The 25,553-nt window shown below is 41.9% G+C and overlaps 1 protein-coding gene across 1 annotated transcript in view; it reads right to left on the bottom strand.

Annotated features, from left to right (window-relative positions):
• The window catches only part of dnah1 (dynein axonemal heavy chain 1), a 223,664-nt gene that overhangs the window by 156,575 nt on the left and 41,536 nt on the right, over window positions 1-25,553 (bottom strand). The window contains exons 16-25 of the mRNA XM_033036813.1: window positions 22,221-22,303; window positions 18,362-18,503; window positions 16,952-17,107; window positions 13,034-13,232; window positions 12,238-12,491; window positions 9,516-9,728; window positions 8,484-8,648; window positions 6,135-6,256; window positions 2,312-2,417; window positions 1,781-1,960 (exon numbers count right to left, since the gene is read on the bottom strand). Coding sequence (XP_032892704.1) covers window positions 1,781-1,960; window positions 2,312-2,417; window positions 6,135-6,256; window positions 8,484-8,648; window positions 9,516-9,728; window positions 12,238-12,491; window positions 13,034-13,232; window positions 16,952-17,107; window positions 18,362-18,503; window positions 22,221-22,303 — 1,620 coding nt within the window. The remainder of the gene's footprint in view (window positions 1-1,780; window positions 1,961-2,311; window positions 2,418-6,134; window positions 6,257-8,483; window positions 8,649-9,515; window positions 9,729-12,237; window positions 12,492-13,033; window positions 13,233-16,951; window positions 17,108-18,361; window positions 18,504-22,220; window positions 22,304-25,553) is intronic.

Here is a 25,553-nt window from a genome sequence, read left to right as displayed (position 1 = left end):
CTAACAGGTCTATAATTGCTAGGTTTACTCTTAGAACCCTTTTTAAACAATGGAACAACATGCGCAGTACGCCAATCCTCGGGGACTATTCCCGTTTCTAATGACATTTGAAATATTTCTGTCATAGCCCCGGCTATTTCTACACTAACTTCCCTCAATGTCCTAGGGAATATCCTGTCAGGACCTGGAGACTTATCCACATTTATATTTTTCAAAAGTGTCAGTACTTCTTTTACTTTGAAACTCATAGTATCCATAACTACTCTACTCGTTTCCCTTACCTCACATAATTCAATATCCTTCTCCTTGGTGAATACCGAAGAAAAGAAATTGTTCAATATCTCCCCCATCTCTTTTGGCTCTGCAGATAGCTGCCCACTCTGTTTCTCCAATGGACCAATTTTATCCCTCGTTTTCCTTTTGCTATTAATATAGCTGTAGAAACCCTTTGGATTTACTTTCACCTTACTTGCCAAAGCAACCTCATATCTTCTTTTAGCTTTTCTAATTTCTTTCTTAAGATTCTTTTTACATTCCTTATACTCCACAAGCACCTCATTTACTTCATGCTGCCTATAATTATTGTAGATCTCCCTCTTTTTCCGAACAAGATGTCCAATTTCCCTTGAAAACCAGGGCTCTTTCCAATTTTTACTGTTTCCTTTCAACCGAACAGGAACATAAAGATTCTGTACTCTTAAAATTTCCCCTTTAAATGTCCACCATTTCTCTTCTACATCTTTCCCATAAAACAAAATGTCCCAGTCCACTCCTTTTAAATCATCTCGCATCTCATCAAAGTTAGCCTTTCTCCAATCAAATAAGGGACAAAAGGTCATAATAAGGGACAAATTCCCAACGGCAATTCGTTGACTGACTCGGCCGTGGCTGGGTTAATGATGAGTTGGCCCGGGTGCTGGGCTGCACATAAAGCCCAGCCGGCAGGCCAGCTGAGGAGTTTGGCCCGGGCGCCGGGAGCGCGTGATGGTGCGCACAAAGTCCGGCACCCCATCCAACTCCTGTACCGATGACCGGCCATGAGAAGGAGGGGTGTCGGCGGTAAACAAACTTCCGAAGGTCGGACAGCTGGCCGGGCTGCCGACCAACGGGGCCACGGACGAGGCCCATGGGCTGCACTACATCGGGACGGGTGAGGCGGGGCCGGACGCGGCGGTCCAACACGACAGTCCCCTCGACCCAAGTAGTAGCAGTCAAATATGGGACAAGGGCGGTCCCGTATGGGACAAACCAATTTAGAACCATAGAAACATAGAAAATAGGTGCAGGAGTAGGCCATTCGGCCCTTCGAGCCTGCACCGCCATTCAATATGATCATGGCTGATTATCCAACAGTATCCTGTACCTGCCTTCTCTCCATACCCCCTGATCCCTTTAGCCACAAGGGCCACATCTAACTCCCTCTTAAATATAGCCAATGAACTGGCCTCAACTACCTTCTGTGGCAGAGAATTCCAGAGATTCACCACTCTCTGTGTGAAAACCCAATATTTAGCCCAATATACAGGATGACTAATACGGGACAGTTGGCAACCCTAGCTGCCAACCTTCTGAGTATGTGACATTTTCTGCTCTGATTAATTCATCTTAATAATGCTCATACTCCATTCTTCATTTTAAAGTGTTTTATGTAGGTTTTGTAAGAGATAGTCAATGAATGTTAAATGGAATTTGTGTTAAAGTAAATATATTTATAATATTGCAGAAAGTTTCTTTTTTTAACATAAGCATATGGGATAAAAATGCATCACATTATTCTTACCTCTGGATAGGTTTTCAAGGATCTCCGGATGTTATCTTTTACACTTGCCTTCATCATTTTTTCTACCTCTAACAGCCAGTCTTCCACATTTCCTGTGGGATAGATGTTTTTGAAGAGCTTAATCTCCTCTCCTTCTGCTGAGTACATGTGTGTGATGTGTAGATCCTCTTGAAAATGTAACTGCATGGAAAACAGAAATAAAGTCATTAAATTTGGCACTGCCTGCTGTTCTTTCTGCAGCACCACCTGCTGTCTTCAATTAGCTGTCAGGCACCAAGTAGAACACAACATTGAAGTTTTCGCAAACAGTTGCCATGTACTGCAGGGCATCCCCACACTGATGCAGGCCTCAGGATTTTCAGGTCAGCTGCAGCTTTTACAAATGATCATGACATTTATACTTAGCTGCTGTGGTGGGAGGGCAAATTAGTGCGAGTAACCAGAGAAGAAGGGGGTATACCTTAACCCATTGATCAAGCATCTATCAAGCCTAAGAACAGTTCTTTTCATATTTCTTTGTTTTTGACTTACATGAGCTACATTCTCAAAACACTTGCGCAAGTGAGGTTGAACAGCAGTAGGATCCTTAGTTTGAGACAAGATTTCAAGCAGTTCATCATCTGATAGAAAGTAGAATCTGTAGTAAAAAATGGATTCATGTTCAACATTGAACAGACTACTGTATGAATTTGGTAGTTTTACTACTAAACAGTGCTAATTAAATCTAACAAATCATTTTATTTACTATGTCTCTAAGATGGATCTATATAAACCATATTGTCACAATTAATTCTGCAAGTTGAATTCTATTGATATTACTGTCCAAAAAAAGGTCTTAAATAAAAAGCACTAATAGACCATATTCAGAAATTGTGAATTCAGATGCTGTTCAGTTACATAGAAACGTAGAAAATAGGTGCAGGAGGAGGCCATTTGGCCCCTCGAGTCAGCACGCCATTCATCGTGATCATGGCTGATCGTCCCCTATCAATAACCCGTGCATGCTTTCTCCCCATATCCCTTGACTCCACTAGCCCCTAGAGCTCTAGCTAACTCTCTCTTAAATCCATCCAGTGATTTGGCCTCCACTGCCCTCTGTGGCAGGGAATTCCATAAATTCACAACTCTCTGGGTGAAAAAGTTTTTTCTCACCTCAGTCTTAAATGACCTCCCCTTTATTCTAAGACTGTGGCCCCTGGTTCTGGACTTGCCCAACATTGGGAACATTTTTCCTGCATCTAGCTTGTCCAGTCCTTTTATAATTTTATATGTTTCTATAAGATCCACCCTCATCCTTCTAAACTCCAGTGAATACAAGCCTACTCTTTTCAATCTTTCCTCATATGACAGTCCTGCCATCCCAGGGATCAATCTCGTGAACCGACGCTGCACTGCCTCAATCACAATACTCCAGATGTGGTCTCACCAGAGCCCTATACAACTGCAGAAGAACCTCTATACCCCTATACTGAAATCCTCTTGTTATGAAGACCAACATTCAATTAGCTTTCTTCACTGCCTGCTGTACCTGCACGCCAACTTTCAGTGACCGGTGTACAAGGACACCCAGGTCTCGCTGTACCTCCCCCTTACCTAACCTAACCCTGTTGAGATAATAATCTGCCCCATATTGAACCATATTGTCACAATTAATTCTGCATTAATTACCCCATAAGATGTTTTTTTAGCTGCCAAGGGGATAAGGGGCTACGGGGAGAGGGCAGGGATATGGACCTAGGTATGGTTAGTATAGTAAGACCTGAGTGATCTCCTGGACAAGTGTCGATCGCCTGGATTGGGGTCGGAGAGGAATTTCCCGGATTTTTTTCCCGAATTGGACCTGGGTTTTTATCCGTTTTTTTGCCTCCCCCAGGAGATCACGCGGTTCTTGGGGTGGAGAGGGGTGATAGCGGTATAAAGGGGAGGGTAGTGTCTTGTGTTCTGTGTCTTGTGTCTACTGTTTGTGGGTAAGTGTGTCTGTTTAGTGTTCAGCCATGAGCGAATGGCGGTGCGGGCTCGACGGACCTGGTGGTCTACTCTCGCACCTACTTTCTATGTTTCTATGTTTCTATGCCCCCTTGTTTTTGCCGCCAAAGTGGATAACCTCACATTTATCTATATTATACTGCATCTGCCACTCATCTGCCCACTCACTCAACCTGTCCAGGTCACCCTGCAACCTCCTAACATCCTCTTCACACTGCCACCCAGCTTTGTGTCATCCGCAAACTTGCTAGTGTTGCTCATAATTCCCTCTTCCAAATCATTAAAATATATGGTAAACAGTTGCGGCCCCAACACCGAGCCTTGTGTCACTCCACTCGCCATTGTTGACGTGCACAGTGGTGATGTAATGAGACTAGAGGCATGTAATAAACAGTTTGAATATAAAAGATAGACACAAAAAGCTGGAGTAACTCAGCGAGACAGGCAGCATCTCTGGCGAGAAGGAATGGGTGACGTTTCAGGTCGAGACCCTTCTTCAGACAGAATATAAGAGAAATAGCTGTAGATATTGGGAAATGGCACAAAAAATGAATCTGCTCCTACAATGGGTTGTTTATGGAAATCATCAACACAGGGACAAATTGACATAAGGAAAGATATTTTTTATATCCACCAAGGCCCAATGGAATCTGGTTAATCATCAACTCCAAACAACATCACATCCAACAGAGCAACTCCCGTCAATCTAAATGTTATTGTTAGCCGAAAAATTCTTCTGTTTCTATTTGAAAGCACAAAAAGAGCATAGCATTGCTAGCCCTATTATTCTGTAGGTGCATCATTATTTTCTCATGCATTGTCAAGTTTATCTGGAGCACAGTGCTATTTGTTTACCTCTGCATACACTGACAGTCTATCCAGCAAAAATGACGTGCAGCTAATGGCATTAGCAGCACCATATGATTTTGTGATCCAGCCCATAACGGGGCACCTGCATGACTTGCACAAAATAATACTGTGTGTAGAATGGCTACAACAAACCTAGGAGAGGCGAGTAAGTATGAAAGGGACTTTGAGAACCTATAATGAGGAGAAATGGGTTCACAGACAGCCTATACCAAGCAATTGCTCTGGAGATCTCTGCTCGGAGTAAAACTTGTGTATCAGTTGCTTGCATAATCTGTTCCTAGTCAGTCTCATGCTTTGGGCTGAAGTAAAGTAAATGAAGCCTTGTTACCTTGAGTATAGAGTTTATTGAGCTTCCAAATGCAGCAGTAAACAACAAACTGTAAGATGTGGCACAGATTGGTGGAAGTGCCTGAAACCCTAGAGTGACTGTGATCTGCATTTCAACAGCGATGGAGTCCAGGCATGTACATGAGCCAATTTTTGAAGTCACATCAACTGGTAGATCTCATTGGTGAAGTCCATCTTATGTAGCTATGATGCAACATGCCTGGATAAAAAATATATTTTAGCCCCTCTATTCTTCCACTCAATCTGTTCCCTGGGTACCTATGGTGCTTCCAATGCTTGTGTTCCATTTCCATGTTGTCCACCAAGAGGTGTAGATAAATACTATTGGAAGTAAGATTTGAGTCACAAATCCAGTTGATGGTGCAAGGAAGAATCAGAATTAAGTGTGAACATTTAGATAATACAGGGCAGTGGAGAGCTATGGCAAATAATTCAGCTGGAAAGTAATAGGTCTTTTAAATAGAAGAGGAAATCGATAGAAGAGGAAAAGTCTTATAGGAACAAAAACAATTGTTCTGTGAATAAACTAGGAATATTGTTTTTCACACCAGTAGGATTAAAGAAATCATAATAGACATTGCACTGTTGCCGATGTCTTTGGGACACATTTCTTGCATTGAACGTAATGTCAAGTGGCAAATTTTCCACTGGGACCAAAACAGCCAAGGATTGAGTACAATTTTGCTCTACTCATTGTAAATTCTGTTTTAAACCACATAACCATATTTCATCCAGCACTTTGAGAATGAGTTCTATGCCCTTATCTCTGGAACAGGCCCAACCTCCCAACTATTTGTTCAGATGCAATAGTGCTGCCTCTGTGCCATATCCTATGGCAGATTTGTGCTCTTAGAGGTCATTGGAATGTTTAATTAGTACCTGATAATTATTTCCAGGATTAGTTTTCTAACCTAACCTTGTCTTTGCAGAGATTGTTTAGATTTTTCTGAACAATTGTCTCATTTTAGTCCATGGCTGAATCAAATACTGCTATTTTTTAAGGAATCATTTTTTTAAGAAGGCCTCTACCAATTTATGTAATCAAATAATCACATTTTTTCCAATCCAGAAGAACTACCCTACAATATTTTTTAAATCTACTTCAGAAATATGAATATTATCTTTCTAACAGTTTTGTAAACTTAGATACCTTGGGAAAGAGCCTCGCTTTGTCTCCAGATATTCGCTGAGACCTTTCTGCACAAGGTCAAGTTGTTTGTTGCATTCACGCAAATTCTCTAGCAGCCTTCCATCAGGACATAATTCAATAATCTATGGAAAGGGGCTATAATGTTAATAAACAAGCAATCATAATCCTCATATCAATGATAAGACACTTTTTACACAGATTTTTCCTGAGAGAAGTATGAAGAATAGTAATAATAATGTCATTGCACAAATGTTTCAAAAATGTCAGATAAAAGTTAAGCATTTATTTGAGCAATAACATTTTCAACACTACTGCTATTCCCATTAAAGCATTCAGCCGCTTTGAGATATATAATATCCTAACCAATTACAGTGATGTGATTTCATGTCATTCTAACTGTTGAATTACCCACTGATTGTATGTCCTTGTACATAAGTACCTGCAATATCGATGAATATCAACAAAACAAAATAAAGATATCTCACTACCTTTCTTACAAATTCCTCATTAAGGCTGTGGGCCGAGTATCAAAACTTTGTCTAGAAATCAACTTTTCTGACCCGTGTATCGGAACTACATGAAATTTTGCACAGATTTAGATAAAATATAATTGAGAAGGAAGTTATAACTCGTCAGTACCAAAGGTTGCACATTAGTTAATTAAACTAATTAGAAAATGAGATCAAAAAAGTAAGCGCCATCTAGTGTCCAATGCCCATATTACACCATGGGAGCCTATTTCGTGTTGCAGTCTATTTAAACCATATATTATTATACTATATATATCTATATATGACATGAATATGACTGTAATCATATATAATTATGTATAATTATATTATACAAAAATAATATAATGAATATAATTGTGAGTGTGTATTTTGAATGAGACTGCCACAGAGGTCCAGCTCCTGAACCAGCCTAATTAATGGGTGAGGGCAGTTCCTCTGGGTTCCCCCGTTTAGTTAACCCCACTGACTGCCAGTGTGCAGAATGGGAGTCATGGTCATAGTGGGACTGGGGCAGTGCCAGACTGGGGGAAGGCTTAGGCATCTTCCACTGATAGGAAAATGCCTAACCCTAATCCTAACTCGCTCCCCTTCCAGAGCTGCCCACGGCTGGCGCTGGAGCCCCTTTGGGACCGGCTGCGGGCTCCGTACCTGTGGCCCCGCAGCGCGTCCACCTCAGCCAGCATGCCCTACTGGATCATCGTGGTGATGGTGGTGGGGAGCATCACTGCCCTGCACGCCGCCCGGGCCGCCTTCAGCACCCCAATAGCGTCGGCTCCGCACCCACAGCTCCGCTATGTTGGAGCAACGGCCCAACACTCCAGAGCTCCAAGCGGCAATCCCAGGTAAGGCCTCGCCCGCTCCACGATGTATCGAGCGCAGCGCCGCAGCTGCTGAAGCTCTGGTCCGGTCCCGGCAGGAAAGGCTGCCTCCATCCAGTTGGTAGGCCGCGAGGGGGGGGGGGAGGGGGGCGAGGACACAACTCGGATGTTAGCCACATCCTCGCAAGGAAGCGACTGAAGGACGGTTTCCCCCTTACCCAACCCGCTTCCCCCCACGTAAAATACTGAAAAAAACAAAAAAAACACTCTAAACATAACAAAAAATAAAAAAGACAGCCAGACTGTGGGCGGAGGCCGCCAGTAACAGCGCCACCGGATGTCCAGGATCCGTGTGACTGTACCAAAGGTAAAGTGAAATTGCAGAGGCCAAGTTAAATAGTAGGATTAAAGCACATATAACTTGGTAGTCAAGAAACAAGTGAAGAAAATATGGGAATAAAATTTAGGTAGAAGAGTGGAATCAGCTTTGATTCAAACTGATGTACCAATTTAGAAACAGGCATGGATAAATATGCAGGCAGCTACATTTCAGGTATTCATTGCTGGAGGTATAATGGCAAAGAAGAGCCAATTGATGTACAATCAATTGCAGGGTAGATAAACAGTGGCAAGGACAGAGATCATTTGAAAGTTACCTTCAGATCCAGTGCATCCTTTAATGCACTCTTATAATAGCCATAATAATGTTCAGGTATGTCATCTTGGTCCATCACATGTTGCTTTAATATCATTCAATAACAAGAGACAATCAACAAGAGGAAAAATAGTACCTACTTCCTTATGGAACCACAAAATTCAAGACAAATATGGCTATTATCTTGGAATGGTATGTCATCCATATCACTCCATTCAGTCTCTTGCAGCTGGTTTGATAGCAAGATGGCAAAGTCATTAGAGTGGGCAACATCATTATAATACTTGGTGGTTTGGGCCAAGAAAGAATTGAGTATTAAAACAGACAGCATTTTGTTAGCAAGATAAACATAAGAGCACAGTACCTTTCTATTTTCATTTGCACTTTTCATTACAGTTATCCATAGCCGTTCCATGGTATGATATCGTTTACTTTCCACTGGCAGCTGTCTATTAATATCATCAGAGCTGAAGATAGGTTCCAGGTAAACCCAAGATCTCTGACACTGCAGCCATTCTTCCAGGACATCCTGAAATAACACAAAATATAAATATAATATAATTGCATTTGCAAAGATTACAAGTATACTCACTTATAATTCTAATAATTTCTTCAAGAAAGGTAATTAACCTGAATTGTTAACAGTATTCCTCTCTAACCATAGATCTTTCATTAATTTCGGGATGTGTTTTCATTTCTAATTACATTCTTATAAAGTGTAGAAAACATTCTTTCTCTTTTCTATTGATTAGTAGGACTGGATGTTACAATCCCTAAGGTTCTTCACCACAACTGACACCCGGTATTCTTGGGGGTGACCACTAGGTGATTTTGCTACCAATCAGACACATCTTCAGTTGTGTACCTCAACATCACTGCGTGTTTCGGCCTTTTATCACAAGACACCCTCAGTCGAGGCAAGCCCACCCCAGGGTGATCAGCCCTGGGTGTGTGCCTCGTGGGTAGCCTCTAGAAGGTCACGTGGCAGCCCAGACAGCATATTTTCTCTTCAGCCACAGCCAGTGACTGCTCCATTCTGCTTTTTCCCTTCCATCTTCCACTCTATCGCTGACTGTGGCTGGTTGGGCCCTGGACTCGTGTCCGTTGGTGGGACAGTACTTGGTTGAGCTTCGCCTGGGGTGCTGCTACCCTTTGGACTATGGTGGTTAACCTGCCACTGGGCTTCACTCGACTGATTTGGCCTACCTCTTAGAAGGTAATGGTCAATGCGAGGCCCCACACCAAGCTCTCCCGGGCATTTTTCTCTGCCATGGTGGATCTTGAGACCCACTTGATTATAACCTATTGTTTGCTTGTAAGTCAAGCTTTAAATCTGTGGTGATTGTATGCAGGTTCAGAAAGTCTTGTTGAGTTACATAATCTAAACAAATCTCACCTGGGTCATCCGCAGTTTGTTTTCCCAACTGCTGATCCTTATTTCATATGCTTTTTTAAATGGTGAGAAAGCCATGCTTTGTGTCATGACAATATGATCATCCAGTAATTGAGAAGCTTCATCTGGACTTTTTAAGATAAATGTTCCTGTTTCTTTATATGGCATCACATCAAAGTTAATATTTTCCCAATCAGCTTCCATCTTATCCAGAGCCTACAAATGAGGTTTCAAACATTATTGTTTGGAGATTTTTTGTTTGACTAAACACAGTTACAAGTTCGCAGCATAAGACTTACTTTGGGTCTAAAATCAGACCAGCATCGATCTAATGCATTTTGAAATATAAAATGTTTGCATTGAAGTGCTAGCATATACAAAATAAAAGCTTGTTTATTTGTTTACTTGTACACTGGCCCTATCCCCAAACTCTATCTCCGTTATATTGACGACTGGATCGGGGCTACCTCCTGCACCCCTGCAGAACTGATGGACTTCATTCACTTCACTACCAATTTCCATCCTGCACTCAAATTCACTTGGATCATTTCCGACACCTCCTTCCCCTTTCTTAATCTCACCGTCTCCATCACAGGAGATAGACTATCGACTGTTGTCTATTACTAACCTACTGACTCCCACAGCTACAGTATATAGACTACATTTATTCCCGCCCTATCTCCTGCAAAGACTATCCCCTACTCCCAATTCCTCCGTCTCCGCCACATCTAAAATTTAACAGTGAATACTCATAATCATCACCAATGATAAATTAGATAAACTAGATAAAGCAAATTTTTTCAAAGCAAATTGAAGCTTTAAAAAAAATTCAAACAACCCTTTTCTCTTCTTTTTAGTTTAGTTTAGTTTAGTTTAGTTTTGAGATACAAAGCGGAACAGGCCCTTTGGTCCACCGAGTCCGCATTGACCAGTGATCCCCCTAAAATCCTGTATGTCCTCAGAGTGTGAGAGGAAACCGGAGATCCCGGAGAAAACCCCGCAGGTCATGGGGAGAATGTACAAACTCCGTACACATAAGCACCCATAGTCAGGATCAAACCCGGGTCTCTGGCGCTATAAATTTGCAACTCTACTCCTACTCATGCAGGCTTGCCCTGGTATAATTCATACAGATTTTCAAATGTCTACCTCACGTAAGGATTTGATGGGTGTATTCATATGTATTGCAGGCAAAGGCATGGGAAAATCATATATTGATGGAATGCACATGGTTGATCAAACAATGATTTTGATTTTTGGTCAACAGTTTTGGTTTTGATTGGATATATAAATATGTTTAGCGTGACGATTTGCTTCTGACTTCTATTTGTGGTGAGGAGGATATTGAGATGAAAAGTAATGAAGGCATGATAATTAATGACTATTTAAATTATGGGGTTTCTGATTCCTTTTTAATTGTGACTATGTCTCGATGTTAAACAGTGAAGGTGCCAAGAAGATGCTTTCCCAGCTTACAGGAACTCAAATTGTGATGTTATTGGGCAACTACCCTATGGCAAGTGAACAACTAGATGGGAGTAGAAATCGGAAAGGAAGAATCAGGTGTGCCTTGGAGTTCATCTTGTAAGTGTTCGTATGTTAATTGACAGACAACCTTGTCTTTCTTAGTGTTAGAGATCAAGATTTTGTTTCTGTGTTGGGCTGGAAACATAGTCATAAAGCATAGAAACAGGCTATTCGGTCCAACTTGACCACATCACCCAACATGTCCCATCTACACGTCCCATCTGCCTGCATTTGGCCCATATCCTCTAAACCTGTCCTATCCATGATGAATTGTCATATTTCCTCTGAAGAGAAGAGCAAACTAAGAGATAACCTTAACATTATCTCTAAAATTGTGTGTAAGTTTGTTTGGGTAGATATCATGAAGATGTTTCCACTAAACTAGTCCAAGAATGAATTAAAATTAATTTTTTTGTGCTCACATTGCAAAATGCATCTTCCTACCGCGTGAAGTGATTAAAATACCGCAGATGACATGAAGCAGAATGAAATAGAAATTATAGAAGATTGAAGGAATAAAATAGATTGGGAGGAGGCTCACATAACGCATAAATGCCAATATAGACTTGCTAGACTGATATATGGTTTCTGTTCTATAAAGCTTTTGTGATTCTAAAAATAATACAACTTATTTTGCTGGTAAATAAAAAAACCTATTTAATGACATCACTTCAGGATTATGCAACAGCAATGTAACTTCAAATTGTATCCAGCTAGGGCAAATACTTGCATAGAATAATTTTGTAATTCAATTCCATAGCTCCTGACAACCTCTAAAGGCAGAAGGAAGTCACTGGTGTCCACAGTTGGAATTAAAGAGAAACATGTGTTAAAGTTATTACTACAGTCAGGAGTTAAAAGGATCTAAGATTGTTTGGAGCAGAGGCTATTTGATACATGCTATTTTATATCCTGTTTTTTTTTTTGCAGTTTCATGCAATATGTTATTTTTATCAAATTTGTTAGATTGTTTGGAGCGTTTTCTTAGTTTTTATCAATTTTAAAAAGAGTTTTGTTGTGATGCTTGGCACTTCTTGGATGGTTTTATCCCATCTAGATATGTTCAGGCAGAAGAGATATAAAGGAAAATTATGTACAGTCATTACTAAATGCAATGGATAAACAGTCCCTATGGGATGTCATTTGTATCAGACAACAAATTTTACTGCAGTTTTAAAACAAAGTTCTGAATATGTACCTGTTCAATGGAATATTCCTTTCCAGCTACTTCTGCTACCTTGGCTATGGCCTCTACATGTTCTTGAAGATGCATGTCTAAACATCGTGCGAATGTCAGATTAGCCTTAGGCTTAATTGGTATATGGATCTGCTCTGATAACATTTCCCAGTGTCTGTTTCGCATCCCAGGATTTCGCAGTGCTTGGATGAGGGGGATATATGGCTTAAATTCCTCAATCATGAATCGGATTTTCACTGCAACATCTGAAAGACCTATAGGTAGACACAAAAAGCTGGAGTAACTCAGTGGGTCAGGCAGCATCTTGGGAGAAAAGGAATGGTGTGATGTTTCGTGTCGAGAACCTTCTTCAGACCTGTATTTGGTAAATGAAAAGATATGATAGGCAAATGTCTGAATCTGAAAGAGCAAATCATTAACTACCTTTGTCTAATGTATCACTGAGTGACAGTTGGACTATTTCTCTTAAACTAAAGGCAAAATGAGTTTCCATTTAACTTCTTGGATATATATCAACGTTACCCATCAAAATACCTAATATTCTCGTTTGTTTATATAATGAGATGTTTATTCAGTAATACTGAAGCATACTCAGTAATTTACATTAATTCTCAACATTACTGAGAAGGCATTTATCTTCTTCCAATTCCATCGACCCTGCATCAACCATTCATTGCATCTTGCCCTCACTTTTGTTTCATGCACTTATTTGGTTATCTATTTTTAATTAAATAACATCTTTGAAATTATCAGAAATAATATGCACTATGTAACGAAAACCAAACCAGCTTTTTACCTGGAATGTCCTTGAAATACTTGGTGCACCGATGCACAGTCTTGTAGGCGTCAATTACATTCCGTTCTATTTGTTCTGCGTCAATGGTATGCAATGGATCATTCATCCAACTTTCATGCCACCGTAACCAGTCTGATGTAGTTGTCCATAGATCTCGATAGGGTTGGAATTCCTTGGCCATCTTGTAAAGCCTGTCATACTGATATAGCCACAATAATTTACACATGGCTATGGGAGCAATTGCTCCTGTTATATAACCATATAACCATATAACAATTACAGCACGGAAACAGGCCATCTCGACCCTTCTAGTCCGTGCCGAACACATAATCTCCTCTAGTCCCATATACCTGCGCTCAGACCATAACCCTCCATTCCTTTCCCATCCATATAACTATCCAATTTATTTTTAAATGATAAAAACGAACCTGCCTCCACCACCTTCACTGGAAGCTCATTCCACACAGCTACCACTCTCTGAGTAAAGGTTCCCCCTCATGTTACCTCTAAACTTCAGTCCCTTAATTCTCAAGTCATGTCCCCTTGTTTGAACCTTCCCTACTCTCAGTGGGAAAAGCTTTTCCACGTCAACTCTGTCTATCCCTCTCATCATTTTAAAAACCTCTATCAAGTCTTCTGCGCTCCAAAGAATAAAGCCCTAACTTGTTCAACCTTTCTCTGTAACTTAGTTGCTGAAACCCAGGCAACATTCTAGTAAATCTCCTCTGTACTCTCTCTATTTTGTTGACATCCTTCCTATAATTAGGCGACCAAAATTGTACACCATACTCCAGAATTGGCCTCACCAATGCCTTGTACAATTTTAACATTACATCCCAACTTCTATACTCAATGCTCTGATTTATAAAGGCCAGCACACCAAAAGCTTTCTTTACCACCCTATCTACATGAGATATACTTCCATTATCATGCACTAAATGTTTATATTTATTCATGTACAAAGCAGTTACTTATGAATGAACCTGGATAGTCACTGTCAGCATGAGAGTTGACTAAACTTAATAAAACATACTGACTATCCAGGCTTATTCATAAATAATAGTTCATGAGGAGGAACTGCCAGCGCAAATAACATTTTCTTCTGCAAGTTGTTGTTTGATGGACCAGTGAGGTGAATAGCCTGGGAAGATCTGGGTCAGTAATATGTCTGTGGAGGTAGACATCAGAGACTTATGGGTACATGAACAGACCATTCAGTTGTCAAATTTGCTCCACCATTCAGTAAGATCATGGCCTTCCTATATTCCACATTTATTTAAATGCCTGGTTTCATATCACTTAATAACTCTGCCTCGCAAAAATCTATCAACGTTGGCTTCAAAAATTATTAACTGAATTAGCATCTAATACTAATACATAGAGTCGTGCAGCATGGCAACAGGCCCTGAGGGCCAACCTGTCTACGCCGGCCATCATGTCACATCTGCATTAGTCCCACCGGCCTGCGTTCAGCCCATATCCCTCTAATCCAGTGGTTCTTAACCTGGGGGTCATTTGGGATTTTGCCGTGGGTCATGAAAGGGACACAAATAACATGTCAATTTGTTGAGGCCATGCTTAGGAACCCAACAAAGATACATACCACGTATAGTATTTTGTTCGCGTATGCACGTACTGGTGCCAAAAAGGTTAAGTACCATTGCTCTAAACCTATCCTATCCATATACCTGTCCAAATGTTTTTTAAACGTTGTGATAATACTTGCCTCAGCTACCTCCTCTGGCAGCTTGTTCCATGCACCCTACCACCTTTTGTGTAAACAAGTTGCCGCCCAGGTTCCTATTAAATCTTTCCCCCTCACTTTAAACCTATGTCCTACGATTTTTGATTCCTCTCCTCTGGGTAAAAGACCATGTGCATTTATCCTATCTGTTCTTCTCATGAGAAAGCATCATTGTTTCTTTCCTGATTGGTCACCATGTACCCCACCTCCCTCCATCCGTGGAGGCCTACATATATCGCTTCTTATTGTTGAAGAAGCTAGAAGGCACAGAGACAATAACGCAAGAAAAAAGGAACTGCAGATACTGGAATCTTGAGCAAAGAAAAAATACTGGAGGAACTCAAGAAGTCAGGCTTCGTCCGTGGGACGAAATGGACAGACAACGTTTTGGTCACGACTTTTCTTCAGATTGGAATGAGAGAAATGAGATAAGAGGGGGATATGGGGATTATTACTTGAAATTGGAGAATTTAATGTTCATACCATTGGCTTGTAAGCTATCAAGCCGAGTACGAGGTGCTGTTCTTCCAGTTAGCATATAGTCTCACTTTGGCAATGGAAAAGTGCAAGGACAGAAAGGTTGGTATGGGAATGGGAAGGGGATTTCCAGCAAGCTCCAGCAAGCCAGGGCAGACAGAGTGCAAGTGTAGGGCAAAACAGTTGCTGAGTGAATGCTTGTTCTCACTGATGTAAAGGTTGTCACATCAGGAACACCAAATGGAGTAGACAAGGTGGGAAGTGGTGCACACAAAACTCTAGCTCATCTTGAAGGGCTGCTGAAGTCCCTGGAAGTAAGTGAGAGAGGAGGCGTTACATCGCCTGCGGTGGCAAGGGCGAGTGCCTGGGGAAGGGCGGGCTATGCTGGAAGGACTGAGTGAAGCAAGGAGTTGACGCAGGAGTGGTCTCTTTGGAAAACAGAAAGGGTTATGCCTGTTGGTGAAAATGTCAGAGGCCATTGGGGTGAAAGGAGTGGATCAGGGGCACAAAGACTGGTGAGATGAAAGGCAAGGATCAGCGGAACTCTATCCTCATTCCATCAGATGAGAGGGAGAGTGAGAGTAGAACTGTATTACACAGAGGAGACATGGGTGAGAGCTCCATTCACAACAGCAGAGGAGAAATCACTTTTACTGAGGAAAGAGGACATTTCAATAACCTAGAGTGGAAAACCAGAGCTTGAGAGCAAATGCAGTAGTGAAGGAGAAATTGAGAATACGGGATCGCGTCCTTGCAAGAGGCAGGTAGGAGGAGGCGTAGTCAAGGTAACATTGGACTACTACATATCTATCTCAACCCCCCCTTTATCCGTGCTCCCCCACCCCACCACCAATGCGCACACATTTCTCCTGCCATCCCGTGCCACCATAGTCACCATGACTTTGCCTTCCATCACAGTGAGGAGGAGACTCACTGTGATGGATGTTTGTGTAAATTGTGTTGGTGTGTGCCTTGGTTCTTTTCTTGTATGGCTGCAGAAACCAAATTTCGTTTGAACCTCATATGAGGTTCAAATGACAAATAAAAGGTATTGTATTATATTGTATTGTATTGTATGATCCTTCCCCCTCCTTCCTATGTTCATCTCCTATTTAACCCCCTAAAAAACCCCCTCTTTCCCGTTCCCAGCCACACATATCTCTCTGTCCAGTTTTACATTTTACTCCTCCTCTCTTTTCCTTATCTGACACCCTTTCCTCGTTTAATCTTTGTCATATATTCCAACCATCTGACGATCAAAGCCCCACCTCCGCCTGTATCCACCTATCATTTGCCAGGCTTTGTCCCACCATCCACCTCTCTTTTCCAGCTTTCTCCCCCCTACTCTAGTCTGAAGAAGAGTCCTGACTCATAATGTCATCAGACTATAAAGCAAGAATAGGCACAGCATAGAAGTGTCTGTAGTTGCTATTGCTGGATTAGGATAGCATCTCAGCCCCAATTTGGGACTTCCGAATGGATAAATCCCATCAGGGGTTGGCACTGGCACTGATGGTCTACCCCAAGGTCTCTGGCCTCCCTACATTACATATGTCACAAAACTGTCATAGGTAAGGATCTCTACAGTGGTATCCCTATTATTAATATATTCAGTGAATAGTTGAAGACACAGAATAGATTCTTGTGGGAATTTACTCTCACTATTCCTGCCTTAATATTTGTATGAATACACTCACGTTGGTGACTGGCATCTCGAAGAGGCGTTCTCTGCTGTTATAGAGCTGTGCTTGATTCTGTGATTCCACTAACTGTTTGTGGATTCGTCTGACTTCATTGGAAGTTTCATGTGCACGGCCCATGTCAGTATAAGCAGAAAATCCAGCTACAATAATCTGGAATATAAAAGTTATATGAGGAATTAGTTATCTGCTATGCTGTGGTACAGATGCCATTAATATTTGTGGGTGGGAATATCTATGAGATTTGATGGACTTACTGCTCAGATCCAAGTCCAATCTGCGACAAGGATTATATACCCGAGGTTCAAAATGATTTTAAAAAATAGCAGACAAGAGCCAATTCAAGCTGCTAAGTGAAATGTGATGGCTGAATATGCTAAAACACATGTAGCAGAAGTTGGGATAAACGTAATTTAATGAAGGGTTCATATTGGGAGCTGGAGAGCATTGAACAGTCAAGCAGGAGATAACAAAAGCACAGATCACCTTGCAACAGGTTAGAGACAGTTGACATTACATAGTAGAATTAATTAGCCTTCATGTTGAAGGCGTACAGTCAAAAGTTCATCTCGGATTCCATTAGGGCACAAGCCTATCCTGTTAATTTTGAAATACAGTGCTCCTCAAAATTCCAGGTATCTTTACCACCCGAAGAATAAAAACAGCCTGGTCCTTTGTGGGCAGGTTTTACACAAAGTGGTTAAAGGAAGATCACATTACATTCCCACAAATACACATGTCATGGGCCTTTCATCATAACCAGGAAAGGTTAGAAATCATACATGTTTTAAGTTGCATTCTCTCTTATTTCAGATTCCCACCAACTAGTGTCTGTTGTATCTCATAATTCCACTTTATGATTTTCACCTTTCTCATTTAGCTCTCTTTATTCGCCGAACACCTCCGCTTGGTCCGCAAGAACCTACCTGACCTCCCGGTGGCTCAGCACTTCAACTCCCCCTCCCATTCCCCGTCCGACCTCTCTGTCCTGGGTCTCCTCCATGGCCAGAGCGAGCAACACCGGAAATTGGAGGAACAGCACCTCATATTCCGCTTGGGAAGTCTGCATCCTGTGGGCATGAACATTGAATTCTCCCAATTTTGTGTACCTATAGAGTCATTGAGTCTCTCTTAGTCACCACCCTAACACAGACAGTCCCGTCGTTCTCTCTACCAATGCCCTTCCTCTAGAACTTAAAATATGTTTGATTTAACTCCGTAGTTCAGAATCATAGTTCATTGGTATTCAATCTGAAGAAACTATTTGCCAGAATGTTTTTTTCTTGGGTGGAGGAAGGGTCTAATCAGAACAGCCAAAAATAACTTGAAAATTAACTTGAGAAAGATTAGACTGAATGTTCCAACATTCAGGTTTGGTTGGGTTTTTCCAGTAAATTAAGTAAGTACCTGCAATCCTTCAAGCTTCTCCTGCAAAGCACTTTGGTCTGATATCTGGATTTTATGGAAATGTTCTTCCTCCTCCAGATGTTGAATTTTTATTGTCTCCATTCGTGAAGTGATCAAGTGAGGCGCAGCAATTGCAGCCCATCTGCAAACAGAGTTAGTTATTTCAGAATGAATGGAATGGTCTAGAATGCAAGACATCTTTCAGAAATAAATTAAATGCATCAATAATCTTAACCAATCATTCCAACATTAACTATGTTTTCCTCTCTACATATGAGATGATGAAGGTGATTGATGAGGGTAGGGCGGTAGATGTTATCTACATGGATTTTAATGAGGCATTTGATAAAGTCTCCTATGGTAGGTTGAAGGTAGACAAAAGATTAGGATCAAAAGTGACTTAAGGGCCTGTCCCACTTAGGCGATTTTTTAGGAGACTGCCGGCGACTGTCATTGTCATAGCAGGACTCCGAAAAACCGGCGACTGGACCCTCCCTACGACAATGTCTACGACAAGCTACAACAACCTACCACTTAATCAACGTCAAGCTACAGCAAGCTACCAACAACCGGTGACCCATTAGGACATCCACCTATGACCACACCTACGACAACCTACGACCACACAGGCGACAACCTACGACAACCAAAGTCAACCTATGTCCACCCGCGACAAGCTACGACCCTGTCGGCGACAACTTAAGACAACTAAAGACAATTCAGTCGCCCGTACCTGTCGCCGGTTGATGTAGGTTGACCTAGGTAATCGCCAATGGAATTCACCAAAGTCAGCACCGGCGACAACCTACGACAGCACCTACGTCAGGAGAATTCAAGCTACACTCTTTGGCGTCAACCCACTATCGGCGAAAAATTTTGAACGTGTTGAAAATCCATAGGCGACCAGAAAGACGCTACGACTCTTTGGACGACTGAGGAGACTACTCATGACCATACAGGCGACACCCCGGCGACCATGAAGCGACAGCCTAGTCGTCTAAAAAATAGCCTAAGTGGGACATGCGCTTCAGTTGTATGGATTCAGGACTGGCTTACTGATAGAAGACAAGAGGGTGATGGTGGAAGGACGATATTCAGGGTGGAGGCCTATGACTGGTGAAATTCCACAGGGATCTGCGCTGGGAGCTCTGATGTTTGTGATATATATAAATGACACGGACATAAACATGGATGTGGTGCTTAGTACGTTTGCAGATGAGACCAATATTGCTGGTGTTGTGGACTGTAACGAATGCATACAAAGCATATAGCAGGATACAGATCAGATACAGAGATGTAGAAGGGTGTAGAAATGGCAGATTCAGTTTAATCCGAGCAAATGTGAGGTGTTGCACTTTGGGAGGACGAATGTAAGGGGACAATATACAGTTAATGACAGGGCCTTTAACAGAGGGGACTTAGGCTCCGAGTCCATACCTCTCTGTAAGCAACAACGCAAGTAGATGGAGTGGTAAAGAAGGCATATGGTATGCTTGTCTTCATCAGAGTCAGGAAGTCATGATGCAGCTTTATAGGACTTTGATTAGGCTGCATTTGGAGTATTGCATGCAGAAGATGGTTAGCATGTTATCAAGTCTGCCTGGTCCATTGTAGGGGATGACAAGGATGATAGAAGTTTCCATCTACATATTTCCATAGGAGATTGTGTGGAATACATATTTGTTGCCAGAGAGCAAGCAGAGTGGTGGCATTTATGAGTATTGTTCCTCTCAATGGACACATAGACACCACATACGAGTATCTTGTGGTTCTCCAGATGCTAAAGGTTGAGGCAAATAAGTACCTAGATGTTCTCCACCAACAGAGATAATCCATAATGCTTGGGAACAGACTTCCCTTCAGTATGACCAGGGAGATGCCATGTATGAGAAAAATATTCTCCTATTCAAATAAAGATTGTTGTGGAACAGAGAGATCTAGAAGTACAAGTACATAGTTCCCTGAAAGTGGCTGTTCAGGTGGACAGGGTGATGAAGAAAATGTTTGGTGCGTGTACCTTCATTGAAAATGGTTTTGAATGCAAAGGTAGGGACATCATGTACATGTCATTGGAGACATTTGGAGTACTGTGTGCAGTTCTGGTCACCCAGCTATAGATAGGGTCTCATTAAGTCTGAATAGATGCAGAAGAGATTCACCAGGGTATTACTGGGACGTGGGCTTGAGTAGTGGATAGGCTGGGACATCTTTCTTTGAAACATAGGAGACTTAGGGGTGATGTTATTGAGGCACACAAGATCATGAGGAGCATGGATTAAGTGAACACTCACAGTCTTTTTCCAGGGTAAAGAATTCTAAAACTAGAGGATACAAGCTTGAAATGTGAGGATAAAAATTTAATAGGTACCTCAGGAGCAACTCTTTCCATTCAGAGAATAGTTCATTTTGGGAACAAGCTCTCTGAGGAAGCTATGGACATGGATACAATTACAACTTTCATAGAATAGTTGAATAGTTATAGCAATAGAAAGAGTTTAGAGTAGGGATCGGCAACCTACGGCTCACGGGCCAAATGCGTCCCGTAACTCGAAATTATCCGGCCTACAAGCGTATTTTTATTTCTGCAAGCATCCGGCCCGCCGTCGGATTTCTTTTGCTCAGCACGTCCCGGAACCATTCCGGCCAGCAGACAGAGAGGGGTGAGTCCGTAATGGCCGTCTCGCAAGCAGACTGTCGTGGCCCTTCTCTGTTTTTGTTGTTTTGCGTGTGTGTTAAGGGTTTGTTTTAGTGTTTCTTCATATGTTTTATGTGGGTGAGGGGGCGGGGAATAGGGGGAAACTTTTCTTGTTGTGTTGCAATCCGTCCCGATGCCGGAGTTTCGACCGGGGCACAACTTGGGTCCTCATGTTGATAAACAGCAATAAAAGTTTCCAAAGGTGATGGAAAGACTAGGTGCTGAGAGCTCTCTTATACCTGCATTAAGGAGGCAAGTTAACACACCTGAGCAATTACAAACACCTATGAAACCATGTGCCCCAAACATTGTGGTGCCCTGAAATGGGAGGATTATGTATAAACACAGCTCTAATTTCTACATGGTGAAACCAAAATGTATAAAAATGGCCTTTATTAAAATCTGACAATTTGCATGTGATTTTTTCTATTAGAAAATCTTTCTGGAGTACAAAGGCAAATAAATAAAGATGGGTCTTTGTCCCAAACATTATGGAGGGCACTGCAGGTGGCATGAGAAAAAGTGGACAATCAAATCCAACCCAACCACAAAATCCTACAATTAAAATCCTAATCTTAGATCCTACATTCTGCATTTGAACCTTGACATCGACTAGACTAATTTTTGTGGTGTGATTATCACTCTACTGCAAACATGCAAGAATATGTCCAGCTTAATTGAAGCACATGAAAAATGCCTATGGAAAAATAACAATGTATATTTTGTTGTGCAGATAGATGTTCTTTATCCGTTGGTCCATGTCCATAGCCTGTATAACCTAGCAATATGTTGCAAGCTCATTTCTCCTTAATAGAGCAACTGTCAGATCATTACACATTAATCAACACTTAAAACATAGTTGTCTTTAAAATACAACAAATTATCTTTCATGCTTCATTATTGTTATTCTCAGCTTCAGGTTACTCTTTGCAATGCTTTCAGGGAGTGTGGAGATGACCTCACCTCTACTTCTGTAGCTATTGAGCCTATTGGAAGGAGAAGTGACTGAGGTAGATTATTTTCTGGCTTTCTTTGATGGGAGCTTACCATGTGGGCAGTAGTAGGCAGAAACCAACTGGTTACTAAAGGACCAACTACAGCAAGTACCAGATAGAGCGTTATATAATTTTAAACAAATTGTCATTAAAAACTAATAGTACTCACTTATCTTGAAAATCTTCATCGGTTAGATTGAACAGGAATTCATCAAAAATATCGTATTCAACCATGAGTTTGTTTGTTATTTCCTGCAACAAAACAATGTATTGATATTATAATCCTAATGCTATTTCTTCCTGAAACGTAAACAGAACAAAAATAATTTCTGCATCCCAGGCACTCACCTCCCTCTGTGTAAAAAAGTTGCCCCGCACATCTCCTTTAGTCTTTGCCTTTCTCACCTTAAAGCTATGCCCTCTAGATTCTGGAATCTAGGAAAAGCATTCTGACTGTCTACCCTATCTATACCGTTCATTTTATATAATCCTATCTGGTCTCCCGACAATCTTCGTCGTTCCAGAGAAAACAATCCAAATCTGTCCAATCTCTCCCTGTAGCTAATACTCTCTAACTCAGGCATAATTCTGGTAAACCTCCACTGCATCCTTTCCAAACCCTCCACATCCTTTGTGTAATGGGGCGACCAAAATTACATGCAATACTCCAAATGCAGTCTAACCAAAGTCCTATAAATTTGTATCATGACTTCCTGACTCTTATACTCAATGTTCCGACCTATGGAAGTAAGCATACAATGTGATTCTGTGAAATTCTCTGCACAGAAGGCAGAGGAGGCCAATTCACTGGGTGTTTTCAAGAGTGAGATAGATATAGCTCTTAGGGCTAACTGAACCAAGGGATATGGGGAGAAAGGAGGCTCCTATACTGATCTTGGATGATCACCCATGGTCATATTGAATGGCGGTGCTGGCTCGAAGGGCCGAATAGCCTACTCCTGTACCTATTTTCTATGTTTCTATGTGCCTTCTTTACCACTCTATGTACTTGTGTAGCCACTTTCAAGGAGCTATTGACGGACCCCAAGATTTCTCTACACATCTATGCTATTTAGAGATATACTATCAAATCATATCTATCTATCTATCTATCTATCTATCTATCTGTCTGTCTGTCTGTCTGTCTGTCTGTCTGTCTGTCTGTCTGTCTGTCTGTCTGTCTGTCTGTCTGTCTGCCTGCCTGCCTGCCTGTCTATCTATCTATCTATCTATCTATCTATCTATCTATCTATCTATCTATCTATCTATCTATCTATCTATCTATCTATCTATCTATCTATCTATCTATCTAATCTTGGATGTGGGTGTGTGTGTGTATAATTACATCTGACAATAGACAATAGACAATAGGTGCAGGAGTAGGCCATTTGGCCCTTTTAGCCAGCACCGCCATTCAATGTGATCATGGTTGATCATCCCCAATCAGTATTCCGTTCCTGCCTTCTCCCCATATCCCCTGACTCCGCTATTTTAAGAGCCCTATCTAGCTCTCTCTTGAAAGCATCCAGAGAACCTGCCTCCACCGCCCTCTGAGGCAGAGAATTCCACAGACTCACCACTCTCTGTGAGAAAAAGTGTTTCCTCGTCTCCGTTCTAAATGGCTTACTCCTTATTCATAAACTATGTCCCCTGGTTCTGGACTCCCCCAACATCGGGAACATGTTTCCTACCTCTGGTGTGTCCAAGCCCTTAACAATCTTATATGTTTCAATGAGATCCCTTCTCATCCTTCTAAACTCCAGAGTGTACAAGCCCAGCTGCTCCATTCTCTCAGTATATGGCAGTCCTGCGAATTAATTCCCGGGAATTAACCATGTAAACCTACGCTGCACTCCCTCAATAGCAAGAATGTCCTTCCTCAAATTAGGGGAAGAAAACTGCACACAATACTCCAGGTGTGGTCTCACTAGGGCTCTGTACAACTGCAGAAGGACCTCTTTGCCTCTATATTCGATTCCTCGTTATAAAGGCCAACATGCCATTCGCCTTTTTCAGTCTTCAACGGTCCAACCCTGGTCTTAACTAATTTTTTCCTCTTCACAAACCTAAAGAAGCTTTTATTGTCCTGCTTTATATTCTTAGCATAATGCGTTGGGGAAACGGGTTGTGTTGGAGGAAGGAGAACGGGTTGCGTTGGGGGACCAGGCCTCCCTTGGGGGTTATGTGGTGTGGTGGAATATTGGTGGTGGAGTGGTTCCCTCTCTACCCCCTGCCTCTCTACCTCCTGCTCCCTCTCAACCCCCCCCTCTCTGCCCTCCCTCCCTCTCTCCCCTCCCTCCCTCTCTGCCCCTTCGCTCTATGCCCACCCCTCCCTCTCTGCCCTCCCTCCCTTTCTGCCCCCCTCCTCCCTTTCTGCCCCCCTCCCTCTCTGCCCCCCTCCCTCTCTGCCCTCCCCTCCCACTCTGCCCCCTCCCTCTCTGCCCCGCTTCCCTCTCTCCCCCCCCCCCCCCTCTGCCACCCCACGGGTCCCACTTGTTCTAGTTAATTCTATATTTCCCCCTTACATTTGACCCCCCAAACTGCAATACCTCACACTTGCATGGATTAAACCATTTGCCATTTCTCCGCGATACACAATAAATGATAGGGACCTAAGGAGTGTTGATTGAAGGAACAGAGAGATTGAGAGATCCATGTCCACAGCTCCCTGGTTGAGACAACATAGGTCAATAGGGTGGTGAAGAAGGTGTACGACATGCCTACTTTCCTAGGCAGAGCACAGAATATATGATTTGGGATGTTAGCTTGCAATTTTGGTTAGGCCATACTTGGAATATGGTATGTTGTTCTGGTTGCCACGTTATAAGAAGCGTATGCTGAAGAGGGTGCAGAGGAGATTCACCATGACACGGGATTACAGGACATTAGTTATGAGGAGAGATTGGATAGGCTGGGTTTGTTTTTCTTGGAGCGATAAAGGCTGAAGTATGAGCTGACTGAAATATATACGATTATGAGAGGCATAGACAGAGCAGATAGTCAAAATCTTTTCCCCTTGATAGTGTCAAAAGCAATTGGTTTAAGGTGAGAAGAAAAATGTTAAAGGGAATCAGAGAGGTAAGTTTTTTTACACGATGATTGATATCTGGAACACATTGCCAGTGGATGTTGTGGAATCAAAGTCCTTTTTACTATGTTGAAGAGGGATTTAGGTTCAGCCTTCTTCAACTGCATTGTCCATGACTACCCTCCAGCAATAATTCCTTTAACAATTGCTAATATGAACTATAACGTAATTATGATAATGAAACAGCCAATGCCTGTTTACATCAAGAATGGGAAGACATGCACATGATGGTAATAGGTGGGAAATAATATTTGTATCATGCAATTGCCAGGCAATGATTATTTCCAACATGAGGGAGGCAAATTAACAATCCTTTGCCATCACCATAATTGGGGCTCCCCATGGACAACAAAAAATAACTGGTCAATCCATATAAATAGTTGGCAAAGAGCAGACTGACCACTGAGAAATGGA

This window comes from Amblyraja radiata, chromosome 18 (assembly GCF_010909765.2).
Source record: "Amblyraja radiata isolate CabotCenter1 chromosome 18, sAmbRad1.1.pri, whole genome shotgun sequence".
Taxonomy (NCBI): domain Eukaryota; kingdom Metazoa; phylum Chordata; class Chondrichthyes; order Rajiformes; family Rajidae; genus Amblyraja; species Amblyraja radiata.
Note: the sequence above shows the minus strand (reverse complement) of the source record. Positions and strands in the feature narration are given on the sequence as shown.